The sequence below is a fragment of the Cyanistes caeruleus genome, chromosome 22 (assembly GCF_971803275.1).
Source record: "Cyanistes caeruleus chromosome 22, bCyaCae1.hap1.1, whole genome shotgun sequence".
In the NCBI taxonomy this organism is placed as follows: domain Eukaryota; kingdom Metazoa; phylum Chordata; class Aves; order Passeriformes; family Paridae; genus Cyanistes; species Cyanistes caeruleus.
In genome coordinates this window covers 514,994-530,114 of record NC_141722.1, presented here as the reverse complement: position 1 = coordinate 530,114, position 15,121 = coordinate 514,994, and the positions used below count along the sequence as shown (strand labels likewise).

The 15,121-nt window shown below is 49.6% G+C and overlaps 1 protein-coding gene across 10 annotated transcripts in view; it reads right to left on the bottom strand.

Moving 5' to 3' along the window:
* The window catches only part of SPEN (spen family transcriptional repressor), a 62,245-nt gene extending 47,855 nt beyond the window's left edge, over nt 1-14,390 (bottom strand). For 4 of the 10 annotated variants that reach the window (XM_023940332.2, XM_023940334.2, XM_023940335.2 and 1 more), the window contains exon 1: nt 14,229-14,384. In XM_023940332.2, coding sequence (XP_023796100.1) covers nt 14,229-14,311 — 83 coding nt within the window. In that variant the 5' untranslated portion in view covers nt 14,312-14,384. Of the gene's footprint in view, nt 1-13,373; nt 13,700-14,228 lie in introns of those variants that run through there. The other 6 variants (XM_086860728.1, XM_086860729.1, XM_023940333.2 and 3 more) reach the window with 5 other exon arrangements.
* Between the last annotated feature and the right edge of the window lie 731 nt (nt 14,391-15,121).

Below are 15,121 nucleotides of genomic sequence, written 5' to 3'. Positions count from 1 at the left end.
TGGTTTGGATTTAGAGCCCTTTTTTCCCTGGTTTACACTCCAATGAACACGGCTGTGTGCACAAACAAGAGCACTGTCCAAGAAAGAACACAGTCACGCAGGAGACACGTTCCTGCCACTCGGCTGTCCAGGGCTCAGCTTGTCACCTTTGTGCCCCTGGGTACAGCAAAGGGATGGTAATTCTTGGCACTTTCCCAATCTGTAAGGCTCTGGGTTCAGGAAAGAACCTGTTTGAGAAAATGTCTGTGCCATGAATGAATGTGACAAAAAATATGGAAAGTAATTAGGAATCCTAGTTAGGATCACCCTTTAACAGGTTTCAGTGCCAGTTCTCTGCAAACAAAGATGGACTTCAACCCACATATCTAAACCACGTACTTTCCAAAATGACTGGTTAGAACACACACTTTCCTTTTGCTTACTGTGTTTACGTGTTCAGTTTCTGGAACATGAGCCCGTATTTGCCTTCAATCTTCAGGGAAGAACAGGATTAAGATACTATTGATAACAATATCGATATCCCTAAAATCCTGGCTGTCCTGTGACTGCAGCCACCATGGCCCACCTGACATGAAGGCCTGCCAGCCACTGACACCAGAGCTGGAGTCTCAATGACTGCGGGCTCCCCACCTTGACAATTACTGCCTAATTCTGAAATCCTACCACACACACGTTATTATACATCCACAGTCAGAACTCGGTCATTCTTCTGCTGCAGAAGATGCAGAGTGTGTTCAAAATGTTCCAATATCTGAGCTCATGCTGCCCAGAAAGCAGAGAGGATACAAAACACCAGTATCATAAGGTCCCCACCAACCACAAAAACCACCCAGCAAAGGTGTGACTCTTCCCAATATGAATTTTTATACTGGAAGAAGTGTACTTTGCTTATTAAATTATTTTTTTTCCTAAATAAGAAATGGATGGAGGAGACCACTACTGTATCACACTGCAGCTATGGTGCCAAATCACTGCACCCCGAGACAGCGCCCGTTAATCCCCCGTTATCCAGATATACAAATCCACACTGTGCCTTGGTGTCCTGCCCCGTACCCCTGACAGCCCTGAGGATAATCTGTGGCAATCTCCTTGGCTGAAAGCGAGGGAGGCAGACGAGAGGAGGAGAAAGGGAGCACAGGGGGGGATGAAAGCAAAGCGAGGAGGAGGGGAGAGCCCGGAGCGCTGCAGGCAAGGTTTGCCCAAGGGCTGCAGACATCCCTCAGTCCCCAGGGCGAGGATCAATGTGGAGAGACCCGGGCTGGCCGCACCCACTGGCGGCTCTCCGAGCTGCTCCTGTCTTGGCAGATGCTGCCGGGAGGAGAGCAGGGGGAGAGGAGCGAGATCTGCAGTGCTGCATCACCGCATGGCTTCACTGCAGCACACTCCTTACACGGGAAAAACACACGCTTGCTGAAGGGCTGGGGAGGACAGGCGGCCACAGCACCTTGGAGGCCAGATGAACAACCTTTGTCCCTCCAGAGGGCTGGGAAGAGGGGACAAAAGGCCAGGGGAGGTGTGGCCGCGACCTTTGGTAGCAGTGGCAGAACAGCTCCTCTCAAACTCTCCACCTGTGCGCCAGCCCTTCCTTCCCAAGGCTGCCAGAACAACACAAACAAAGAGCTGCCTTCGCTCAGCTCCCGCTGCAGGCTCCAGCACAAACAAGGCCTTTCAGTGCCTCTTTCTGTCCACAACTCCCGCAGATTAATCATTAGCTCCGCACCGTAACAAAGGCAGCCGAGGCCGGGTTTTTGGGGAGCTTTGCAGCCCCTGGAGCAGAGGATGTGCAGGAGCTGTAATGTCACCAAGCCCTTCCAGCAGCACAGCGCGACAGAAACATCCGCCTGTAAACACACATCCAGCAGCCCTTGCAGAAAAAAGTTGCCCAATAATCACAGCTCGAACAAAGCCACGCTAATCCAGCTTTTCAGACAAAGAAAAGGAATTCATAATTTAAGCATTATCGGTTTATTCACTGTGGATCAAAGCACCTCTATACTGAAGCAGCTGAAATGTCTCTGGGCTCTTGGCACGGCTGCTTCCCTCGCTCCCAGCCCAGGAGACAGCACAGCCGGGCTGGGAAACGCCAGTGCAGGGCCGGGCTGGTTCCTCCTCCCCAGGAGCCACATGTCAGCCTGGCACAGCCAAAGGCATCCCCCAGCCTGCAGCCCTCCCTGCCCCGGCTCTAACAAACCACTGCAGCTCGGCTGCTCGCTCCGAACACTCTTCCAAGCTAAACAAAGCACAGGTTACACCAGCCAGGAACTGTGTAGTAAGCAAACCTTACTGTTTAGTTGCAATATTCTATAAACTGATTAGGATCTTGATAGGACGATCTGTACATGATAAGAAAAGGTGGGTTGAAGTGAGGGAGATTTGTTCTTAATATATACCAAATCCCACTTTAAAGCACAGCATCTTCCTGTTTCTCTTGCTGTGCTCCCCACAAGCTTGTGAAGACCTTTCATCCCCACCCATCTTCACCACTGCAGAGTCCTGCAGGTCAGATACATCCTGGCCTAAGAAACTTCACAGCATTTTTATTTAGAAGCTGCCACCATGCTCCATTCCACGTACTACTAAATGTAACAGGCACTGCAGGACCCAGAATAACACAGAAGCTTTTTCTGTGTGTTTCTGCCCATTAGAAGCATGATTTGACAAGCTGCTCCAATACAGCAGGACACCCGAGTATTCTGTATTCACTCAGGTTCCCTTTGACTGCAGTCAGGTATCTTTAACCATCTGAAAAGCTGGGCTGATTTTGCTGTGCCACACTCAAACTCCTTCCTCCTCCGTGATTATATAACCCCAGCAAGCCCCAGCCTGCATTATTCAGTAAAATGCTCGCACAGCTTGAAGCTTTCCTTGGCCAATCACATTCCTCTGTCTTTGTTGTTATTTCATAACAAAATAATGTGTCCTGAAATAATACTTCACCAGATGTTTGTGCCTCTTCTCCTTATTCCTGACACCAAATCAATCCAAACACCCCACGCTAGAGGTACTCCAGCCCTGCATTCCCCCTGCACAAAGCAGGTCTGCTCCAGGTACAGGGAAATGCAGAATGTGCAGATGCTAAACCTCCAGAAAGCAGGATGCCACCACCCTCCACGGGGGATTTCAGCCAGGCTGATGGATGTCTGTGAGTCCATGAACCTCAGTTCCAGGGCCTTCTGCTAGCGTGGGCACTCATTTCACAGCCTGAGAAACTGGGCCCACCACAACAGCACGTGCAGCCACTTCCCAGCCATAGAATACACAAAACAAGACCCTAAAGAGCAGCACTGAGCACACTGGGATCTTACCAGCAGCAGGACACTGAGCCACAGGGACAGCTATCCTGCAGAAATCCTGTCTGGAGCTAAGCACCAGCCTCCAGTACCACCAGCTCCCAGCAGGAACTGCACAGTGAGCACCTCCCACCTGCTCCCATCACAAAATCTGTTTAATGGTCACCACTGAGAGAGTTCCTGAGCCAGGAACACAAAGGGAACTTGTGTCTCTACATGGGTGTTTGAAAAGATTACAGCACTACAACTGATCACAACAAGGGCAGTGATACAATAAATGAAATATGCAGCACTTCAAACACATTTATCCTAAGGAAATTATATCTCACCATGTTCCAAGCTTCATATTCATTATAGCCACGTGCTTTAATGCCACAAAATTTATATACACACTTGTCATTTTTTTAAAAAAGGGAGTTTCATATGTAGAGTCATATAAGATGGTATTTCACCACCTTCAGACCTGAGCAGCACAAGTCTTTGGAATTAAACTGTGCAGAGCATTACTCAAAATTTGACAGTATCATCACATGCCTGGCAGGAAAGATTTGAGGATTGAGAGACACAGAAAAATCAAGGCATCCAAACAAAAACCACTCAAAACTGCACTGACTGTTTCATTAATACAGTAACCAATGTGCAGCAGACAGCAAAATTAGGGACAGACCATTGAGAAGAGCATGCACGGGGCTGGGATGAAAATCATTCCAATTGAAATAAATCATATAGAAACAAGCAGAATTCCACCATCCTGGATAACTACACTTAAAATCAAGTCTGACAAATGTGGGGAACTGTCACCTGTTGAGCCACAACCATTTCACTTTGTAGGACTGCCTGACAGCAGCTGCACTCAGGGCAGACCAGGAGCAGTATTTACTGTGGACAACTTGATAGCAAGTCCTGGCTGGCTCCCTCACCAACCGTGTCCTTCACACACCCCACAAACCTCCCTGCTTCCTCTCTGCTGTATTTCCAGCAGACACCTGGGATAGTTAAGTCCCCCACAGGAACAAAAGTTATCATGAGATTTCTCTAAGCTGCTTAGAGGATATTTCATGTGTCTCTTCAGATGAAACTGCTCTCCTGGTTGGGAGGTCTAGAACAGACTCCCACCAGGATATTTGCCTTGTTAGCCTTCCCCACCATTCTCTCTCATAAACAATGAACCCTGTCACCATCATCATTAAGCTCTAGACAATCCAAACACTTCCTAACACACAGGGCTACTCCACCACCTCTCCTTCCTTGCCAATTCCTTCTGAAGAAGTCATTCACTGCATAACTCCAGTTGTGCCAGCCATCCCCACCATGATTCCATAATGGCAACACATACCATCATCTCCTGCTGGGCAAAGGTTTCCAGCTCCTCCCGTTTCTCACCTGTGCTGGGGGCACTGGTGCAGATAAATTGCTCTGTCTATAAAGATAAGACACAGTGAGTAGCTGGGACAGCACTCTGGACGATCAAAGTAGGAAAGCTCATCCATGAGTGACAAATCCAGGAGATGTGCGTCTTTTAAATCCCTCACCTTCCCTGTGCCAAGCAAAATAAAAGCTCCACATATCACAAGGAGCTCTGCTTTTCGAGCCACACCAAGAACAGCCCTTGTGACAACAATGATTCAGAAACATGCCCTAATTACCAAGCTCCCATTATTTTCTAGATTACAATCTGAGATGCTTTAAAACCTGTTTAGAGTGATCTTTATTGGCTCTGTGACCTTTGGGGGGAGAAAAACAACATTCTTCAGGGCATTGTCTGCAGCTCTTCTTCTAGTAATAAAGATCTTCAGGGAAACGTCAAAATTTAGGAGCAGAAACAACCAAGCAGGTTACAGAACTCAGCCAGACAATCCTGGGGTGAATCCTCAGCACAACACTCCTATTTCTACCCTCCTGCCCCAGCACCTAAAACACTCAAACCCGGACCCCACTGGACTTGGCAGCTCCCTCTGGCCCCCAGCAGCACTCAACGGGAAATCTCCCAACTCCCGACTACAAACAGGGGTTTTGTTAATGAGATACAGCACGTGTTCCTGCCACGCACGGAAAACAGCTACGGCTTTGTCTGCACTCATAATCCCTCCCTAAGAGATGACAAAGTAGGAAACTAAAAAGCTAGCATAGGCACATTCAGCGATACTCCTGATACCTCTGGTATTTAGGAGCAACACGCTCAACAGATCAGATAGTCTGGAGATAACTCCATGCTGGAACAAGTGCTTGCCTCTTGCTTTACAGCTCAGCCAAATGCTCCACTTTAAGACCCCAAGCCAGAGTGATTCCTAATGAAGACATTTTATTTATGTCTTTATTGCAAAGTGACCTTTTGGATACTGCTGAAGTATTAATATACAAATGGAATCATTATATACCACAGAGGGAAGAAACCAAATATGTAAACCTGCATTTTCATAGTTGTCACTTTTGGTAGCAACGATTTCATCCAAGAGTCAAGACACCAAGAAATTTTTCTGCAACCCCCATGACAACCACTTCTGCCACAGATCAGCTGTTGCAGCCAACACACATCAGGTCACATGTGAATATAGGTGCATTGCACCCATTCCTTAAAATACTGACCAGTTCCACTGTAAGACCCCCAGGACACGGAACAGCCCCCAGGAGGAGTCCTGGCAACCTTTCAAACCAGGGAAAAGAGGAGCACAGGGGAGCCAAACCCATGCTTTGGACACGGGGATTACACGAAGCTGGATGAATAAAAACGCCTCTCAGCACTCCGTGCAACATCTCACCGGGCGACATTTAATATCCTCCCCAGCCAGTCAGCAGTTCCACTGCCGGCAGTGCCACGAGAAGCCAGCATTGCATCAGCCCAGCCCGAGCTCCACTGCGCTGCAGCGAGAGGCTCAACACAACATCAGCCACTTCCAGCTGCCAGGGAAACCCGAGCACAGCCACCTCAGCCAGCCACGACACACAAAGTCGCCTGCTAAGGCACTTCTCCTAGTTTTTTCTTTGGAACAATCAAGGAAAAGCATGGAAACACCCATAACTTATTGGTATATATATTATTTTAAAAAAAAAACAAAATTAAAAAAATCCAAGTGGCTTTGTGAACAGAACTAATGAAGACTCATTTCTTACGGATGCGTGTCTCGAGGTCGAATTCTCTGGCGTCCAATAACTGCCAGTTCCCACTGCAGCTTTTCCCACGGTCAGGAACACCTCTTTCCCATGTGGATTCTTTAATGTCTAATAAGGGCTGTGCTCTCACTGCAGCTTTTCTCTCCATGGGGCCGCTAATCAGGTCTCTCTCCTCTATTAAAACCGCTTGTTTTCACAAAACTCAAAGGAACATCGTGTCTCTGAGACTGAATATCCCCTTCGCCCTCAGGTTTAGCTGAAACTGGCAAATGGGTTCAATATTGATCAGGGAAGATATATATACACATGGCAGGAATACCTCAATCTGCTCTCCAAGCAGAATAAATATCACTATTTGTAGAAGCACGGAAAGGTTACAGAAATATGTACGAACTCTGCATGTTCAGCTGTGTTGTCTCAAGCACGGCAAGCTGTGATTCTTCATCCCCAACCTCCACAGATGCGCACCGTCACGTTCCTACACACCAGACACACAGCCGCCCAATTCCATCTCCAGGGCATTTTTTTTTTCTTCCAGCTTAAAGCATAATCTGCAGATTTGTTTCAAAAACACCAGTGGTGACAGGCTATGTTCAATGCTTTCTGCACAGGAATTGCTCAAGCCTGTTCTTTTGTGCGACTGATTTTAGGATTTGTTTGGATTTGATGTTAAGAACACGCTGCATCGCAACTGTAGGGGAATCTCTTGATTAATCAAGCTTTTTTTCATTCTTACATGAAAGGGTAATTCCCCATCTCACTTTTGCTTCTCCAAGCTCTGCTTTGCATGTATTCAGCAGCAGATGGAGGAAAGAAAATGCAGAGTCACAACAGTATGGTCTCCCTGCCACGCTGCAGAGCTCCTGAGATGTGGATCATCTTGAAGTTTTGGAAGTTTAGGTCCCACTGGTACACACTTCTCCAGCAACAGACATTTACAAGCTCTTCTCCAAGGTTTTGTATGCTTTCCAGAAAATGGTACTTCAGAAGAAAAAAAATGTTCATCTCTCATCAGTCTCTGAGACCACCTCAAGTGATGGAACTGCTCTTCCCTCTCAGCTTCAACTGGCTTTGAACAAATGACCAGCTTCAGTTCAGCCCATGGGTTCAACAACCTGAAATTCATTTCTGACAGAAATCAGCCAAGAGCTCTCACTCAAACCCCCAAGCACAGAAGCTCACCAGTGCCAGCAGGTGAGGATCTTGACAGCAGGGAGGCAATGCAGGCAGTTCCCAGGCGCTGCAGCCACTCCTGCTGTGCCACACCAGCCAGTCACCAAACACAGATGTGCAAATCCGTGACTCACCGCTTCCATGGCCCTGGAGAAAGTGCTTGTCCCTGTGACTAAAGCAACTGGCAGCACAGTCCTCGGCGTGAGCCAGGTGTCAGCCCAAGGAAAATAATATTCCCCACTGACAAGCGCCTGGCAAGAGCCTGGCACACACTCGGGTGTGTTTTGTCTGCAGTGACTCCCTGCGCTCCAGGCACTTTCTCCACAGGCCAGAGCCTGGGACTTTCCAGAGCCCAGCTCCTGAACCACTCAGACTTTAATGGCTTTCCTTTTAGTGCAACTCAGAGTCAAGGTTTTGCAAAGCTGAGCTGGAAACTTGAGTTTCATGGCAACAACAGGTGAGATTTCACACCTCGGCTTTATGAGCTGACTTAAAGGACACCACACCAAAGCCTCGAGCAGAGCTGGAGCTGGAGGAGAACACGTACTACCAGAGCAAGAGGGCTCCTCTTGCTTCAAAGGGTTCAAGGATATACCACACAACCAAAAACACCAACACAACTGCTGGGAAAGCTGCTTCCTCCTTTCAGTGATCAGCTTCACCTTTAAGCTGAAAAATCAGAGTGACACAAGGCAGGCAAGAAATTAACTGCAGCCAAGGCAGGGGCTGTAAAGTCTGAAAGGATGTAGAGGAAGAGATGCTTCCTGAGCTCAACTGCTGCCAAAAAATGCTGTATTTCACCATAGCCACAATCAACATTATTGTCTACAATATCAAGACGATTACAGAGAGTCAGCAGGTTAAACAATAACTATGGAAATGCACAAACCAAAGCAGTTGCTGTGTTTTACTCATGGCCCAGGAGCCTTCATCACCTCTGAATGTGCTGCTGCAGAACAGTGATGGACATGGCTTTCAGGAGATCTGAGCTGCCATTAAGGCAGAAAGGTGAAACCTCCAAGTAAGTGTGTGTGTATGTACAATCACCACGAGGGAAACACTGCTGACTCGTAGCCTGGCAGATGAAAAAAGCAACTTCTATCTGATTTTCATTAACTGTCCAAGGAGTCTTCAGAACACCACAAAAACTTGAGCAAAGGAAAGCACCGAGGCTGGTTGTACACTGTGAATTTCCATCCTCAGGCTCCTGTTCCTCCCACAACATTCCTAAATCAACATGCCAAAGATGCAGCTAAATTCAGAATCTTATTATGGAGAGCAATCATTTCTCTAGTTTATTCCTCAATTCATTCTTTAGGAATGTTTGTCCTTGCAGTCTTTGGTTTCAGGGTGTTCTCAGACCTTAGCAAGTTCAATGAACTTAATGAAAAACACAAGTGAAATATCTCACTGGTTTTTGTTTTTGGTAGCTACAAACCCAGAGCACATCCAAGCCAGCAGCAGCTCCACAACTCACACCCACAGCAGCTCTCCTGAAACCTTCAGCAGCATCAAAGCAGCTGGAGGGGTGACCCTCAGCTCCACTCAGTTCCCTTTGCACACATCCTCAGAACACAGTTTTGGTGTCTGTTATTTCTCAGGTGCCTCTTCACATGCAAAAGGGCATTTCCTTCTCTTCCTCACAACCCAAGAGCAGCACAAAACCACCACAACAGCAGGACAAGCTGCAGCTGTGACACATCAGCTCACAAAAACAAAGCTCTTGAGGAGCCCCAGGTCCACCCTGACTCATCACCTCCTCCGACATCTTCTACTCATTTAGATATTTACTTCCTTTCTTATGGAAAGCCAGCATCTTTGCCCTCAGTGAAGACAAGGACTTAATTTTGGACACACCTTAAGATGTCAATAAAGTCATTTGCCAGGGAATTTGGCATGACTTTCTGGCCTATGAAAAGCAAGGAAGAATAAAAGAACAGTCAACAAGGCCATAACAAAGTGAATTTAAGCCTTTATTCATCTCCTATTCTGACCTGATGAATGGATTTAATACCTTTGTATGCCTCACTGGACTAGTAAATTCTCAACATATGAATCTGTTTTCTTGTACTCTGCAGGGATTATTTTACTGTTGTACCAAAGGAATTTAGAGTAAGGGCAAGAAATACCAAAAGCCAACATTGCTTCTGAGCAGCTCAACAACAGAAGCTGCTGACATCAAATCACAAATAATCACAACTAAACACAGCCTGGACCTTTGAAGAAACTTCAGAGAAGAAACAATGCCAACCAGGCTCAGCACATGACAGAATTTTGTGACCAAGTGACATCAACTTATCTTTCCACCACAGCTCAGCATATAAAACCACTTAATAGAAGCTTAGTCCAAATCTACACTCTTCATGGCTTTTCATTAAGTTTCTTTGAAATAATTACCCAGCCATTTCGGCGTCAAGCAGCTGCCACCTCAAGAGCAGAATGTGGAGCAGCCACGGATCTCAGCCTGCTCAGAGCCCCCTCCGTGGCTCAGAGGCAGCTGAGGGCAGACAGTGCTGGATAACAAGCCAGGATGCCATGGACGTGGTGCCTGTGCTGCTTGAGGGCACTTGTGGATCAGTAATAGCAACAGAATTATTAAAGATCTGATGGAAAAGCACCACCATCACCCCAGTGAGCCACCTGAGTGACCAACATACACTCCTTGTGAGGCTGACTTTCACTGGAACCCACTGCAAGAACCTGCCTCCTGTACTCCCCTTCTGATTCTGGGTAATTATTTTAATCCCCCAACCAGTGGTCTCTGGATGACGTTACTGGAAGTGTTTGTAAAACCAGCACAAACAAGTTCTGATGCTACCCATTATTCCAGACATCACTCCAGTAAAACACAGGCACAAACTGTACCCTCCCCTCCTTCACAGCTCATCTGTGAAAATACCTAAAGTGAGACACAAATCAAGAGACAAAACAGGAATAATTCCTTCTGTGGCCTTACTTCACGAGAAGTTTTTCCTCCAAGTGTTCCACACCAGCAGTGGCCATCACCATCCTCACCCTGCACTAGAGCTACCAAAATTCCCCTACACCACCTCAGTCCACAGCGGTGACACGGAGCAGAAGGCACAGTTTCCACCCTCCCAGGCCTAATTTACACTACAACCCATCGAGACAAAACATTTACTCACAAACTGACTGAATATTCTCTAGGAATTACTGAAAACAAACAGACACTCGCTGTCACGGCAGGTTTTTTGCAGTTATGTTTAAAATGCCAGCCACTTCTGCAGGAAGTATCTGAAGCATCTCCTGAGAGACAGACGCTGGAACATGGCAAAGCCACGCAAAGCCCATTTCCCACCCCAAAAAAACCCTCTAAAAGTTATTTATCTCCTCCAAGATTGCCTTGATCCGCAATATATTCCATTCATTTTCAAGGAGCGCATTTGTTTCCTGAAATCCAGGGTTTCTCCCGGACTTGGCTGCCACTGTGAATGTCTTAATTCTCCCCCAGCACAGGATATTGCACACCACAGTCACATGGTCTGTCATTAAGAGGCTTTTACTCCTCTTTGCCCTTTGAAACACCAGTAACGGGACAAAGCCACGTTCTTCCAGATAACTGGACGAAAACACAGGGAGGGAAAAAAATATGGAAGGGCAGCACTTGTGTTGGGGACAACTGTTACTATATTTAGTAAGCAAATTTAGCAAGCTGCTGAGCATCTGTTCCAGTGATGGTGAACAAGGGGTTTTTTTCCCAGCATTAATTAGGTGAACCCAAACCACTGCTTCCACCACTTCCCTGAGCTCACATCTCCCAGCTCATAACTTGGATTCACTATTATTCCACCTGAACAGTGGATCTCCAATCCTGGCACTGGTTGCTCTTCTCTTTCAGGGTGCCCTAATAGCTCAGTTAAAAGGAAATAGAGCATTAATTTTTGAAAAGGGAGTATTTGGGGTAAGAAACTGAAAGACAATTTCAATGCATTTAAATGCATGGAAAAATCTCTCCTTTCCTATCAAGGAAACAGATTTTTAAAAGGGCTTTTAAGGAAAAAGCCAGCACTGCTCATATAAGCCAGTGCTTCTAGAGACCAGCTTCAGTCTTCTCTAATTTGAGAGAAGAATCCACAGCAGAGAGTTTTATTTCCATTCACCTCACTAAACTAAACAAACCAATCAGGAGCATTTGGGAAAAAAGAATAAAAACATATATTTCTTCGAAATTCTCAATTCACCCCTTTACAGAATTCCTTGGGAGGCTGCAAATCCAGGCAAGGTTCCCACAGCCGGTGGTTAAGTGAAGGGGGAAGGAGAGACAGCAAACCCTCCGTACTCTTAGGGAGTTTTAAGTTTTAGGAGGTTTTGCCTCTTTGGGAACAAGATGGTTGTTCCTGCAGCTCGCCCCCAGCAGGGACAGCCCTGCGAATGGGCTTCCATCCGGGCAGGCCAGTGTTTCCCAAGCACGGTGGAAAAACAAACACTGCTGAGCAGCAGAGAGGCTCGGGGAGGGTGAGGCGATCCCGGCCGCAGCCCAGCTGAGGTTTCAGCCGCTTTTCCCCAGACCTTGCCCCGCTGCCGTGGCTCGGGCTCCTCGCACGCCTTTCGCCCTATTCCCAGGCTGGGGGATGGGTGGGAACTGGGCTCTGCCAAGCCCCGCTCCATCCCAAAAGCCTTTCTCTCCCAGCTCCAGCGTCCTTTCCAAGCAGGGAGCCTTTCCCCTCCCCACCTCCACGGCAGGGCAGCCGCTTTCCTTCCCTCGGGATAAACCCACCAGGCCGTGAGCCTTGTGCAGCGTGTCCCTTCCCCCAGGCGAGCACGGGCATACAAAGGAAGCCTTGCTCCATTGTCCACCTAGAGCACCTGGACACCGAGCCCCGGCTCCAGGCTCACCCCTCAGCCCTTTTCCCATCACAAACATCCCTCTGGCTACACCCCAACAGCACTGGGAGGCGGCGTGTCATTCCCTCCGCCTGCTTCAGTACCGGCAGCCAAAGGGTTAAAGCGCGTTTTAACTCTTTACTGCCGTGACATCGACCTCATCCAAACACGCAAATCCCGGGCAAAAATCACTCGGGAAAATCAGGGAGAACTGAGCTCCTTCCCAGACCTCCGATCACAATTTGCCGAGGTAAAAACAAGCAAAAAAAGGTAATTAATTCAGCGCCTGCCATTTTTCCCATCCATCTCCAAGCAACAGTACCATAGCAACTTTTTCCCTCCTTTAATACACCTCAGAAAAGGAGGAGGACTGGACAAAATAAAAGCGAGGAATGTCATATTTCCACTGCGGAGCGCCTATTCCCTCAGCTAGTTCTGGCTGGAATTAAGCAAATAACCCTAGAGCGAGCCTTTTCCCCACAAAACCTGGCTTTGTACAGCACCGGCTCACTGAAGCTGGACTTGTGCGACACGACAAACCATCCTAGATCCACATCCACCAGCCCGCGCGTTGACCAAGTGGCGAATTCTGGGCTCACAGGGATAATAAAGGTGGAAAAAGGTGAAGCTTGATTAAAACACGGCAATTTCAGAGCGATGACAATGCAGAGATGGGGGTTTGGCTGCTGCAGCAGCTGAAGCCAGGAGGATGGAGGATCCCCAGTCCTTCCACAACATACAACCAGAAACCAGGGAAGAAGCACTGGGACCTTCCTTTTCTCCCCTCGGTGTCACCGCATCTATTTTTCCCATGGTGACTCATTATTAAGGGCACTCCGTCATTTTTCCAGCACAGGAAGATTAAAGGAAGCTTCAAAATCCATTATTTTTCTGCTGCTGGTGGGATTAAAGCAAATCACCTGGAGAGGCCATGAGCTGTGCAAGGCTCTTTACCTCTTTTTCTTCCTAAAAACCAGTTTCCAGCGTGGGGGTGCATCAACTTGAGAGCATTTCCACAGGAAAAAGGTGCAGCTGAGGCGGTGGGGGGAGAAGCCTCTTCCTCCTCCTCCTCGCAGGGAAAGACGGAGGGAGGAGGAAAAAAAACCCAACCATGCAAACAGCTACTACTTCCTTATGAGCGGGATTAACCTATGCAGCAACAACAACAACCAATAGAAAAAAAATTTAAAAAAAAATAGGAAAAAACAACCAAGCACGATATAAGGAGTCCAGAGCGCTTCCCGCGTGCAGGATCCCGTGTTTTCTCCGTGGGTTTGTGTGATTATTTTTTTTTTTTTTTTTCCCCAGAGTCACGTTTTCACAGCTGCAGGCGCTTAGGTTCCCACAGCTCGCTGCACCTCCACGGACACGCAGCATCCTCCACGGCTCCAGGTGGGAGGAAAACGCAGTGAAAAAGGCGAAAATAAATAGAAAAAAAGTCCGAGTGTTGAATAATTAAAAAAAAATAATAATAATTAAATAAATAAAGAAGGAATGGAAAACAAGCCGGCCAGGCTCCGCGCCTCCCGACATCCTCGGCATGGGATCCGCTCCGTGCCGACCGCCGAGCCCCACTCGCTGCTGCTCCGTCGTTTCGGGTCCATTTTTAGCCATTTTTGTATTTCCCCGCTCGGGCCGCAGCGCCGATCCAGCCATGGCGCGGGTTATTTACAGTGCTGTTTTCCTCCTCCTCTCCACGGGAACCGCCGGCCCCGCGCACTCCACCCCCCCTTTCCCACGTTTTTCCCCTCGTTTTTCGCCACACCGCGGGTCGGGCAGGACGGGCCCCCCTCGCAGCTCCCCACTCACCGCTTGAAGTGCTCGATGATCTTCTCCTCGCGCACGTTCTCCGGCAGGTTGCCCACCCAGAGGTGCCTGGTTTCCCGGACCATGCTGCGCGGCGCGGGGTGAGCCCGCCGCCCGTGCCCCGGCTCCCTGCCGCCGCCTGTCCCCGCGCCGCGCCGCCGGCCTCCGCTCGCCGCCCGCCGCCGCCGCCTCCGCCTCGCCCTCCGCCCCTTCCGCCGCGGGGCCCGGCCGCCCTCAGCGCCACCGGCCGCCGGACCGCACCATCCCCGCCGGGGGGGCCCCCTGCCCGCCGGGCCGGCTGCCGGGCGCCGGGCTCGCTCTCCGCCGCGGCTGCGCTTCCTCGCCGGCTCCCCCCGCCGCGCCGCCCGCTCGCTCGCTCCCGCTGCCTCCTCCTGCTCCTCCTCCGGCAGCGGCAGCGCGGCGCCCCCGCCGCCGCCTCCTCCTCTTCCCCCCCCCGCGCTCCCGCTGCTCCGCCGGCCCGGCCGCGCTCGCTCGCTCGCTCTCCCCCCCTCCCCTTCCCTTTTCCCTTCCCTTGCCCGCGCCTCGCGCAGCGCCACACGGGGGCCCCCGCGCAGGCGCACTGCGCCCCGGGGCGCGCGCCGCGGGGCCGGCGGGGGCGGGGCGGGAGCGAGCCCCGCCCCGCGCGGGGGGGCGGGCGGGAGCGCGCGTGCGCGGGGGGCGGGGCAGTGGGGGTGTGAGAAACGGGGGGATGAGGGAATCGGGGTGGGGGATGTGGGAACCGGGATCGGGGATAAAATACTGGGGGGCTGCGAGCACCGGGAGCGGGAGCGTGAGAAACGGGGACGTGAGAGAGTTAGGATTGTGACAGTGGGAGACTCAGACACACGGGGGGGTTGTGAGACAACGGGGGGCTCTGAGGATCGTATTGGGGAGCT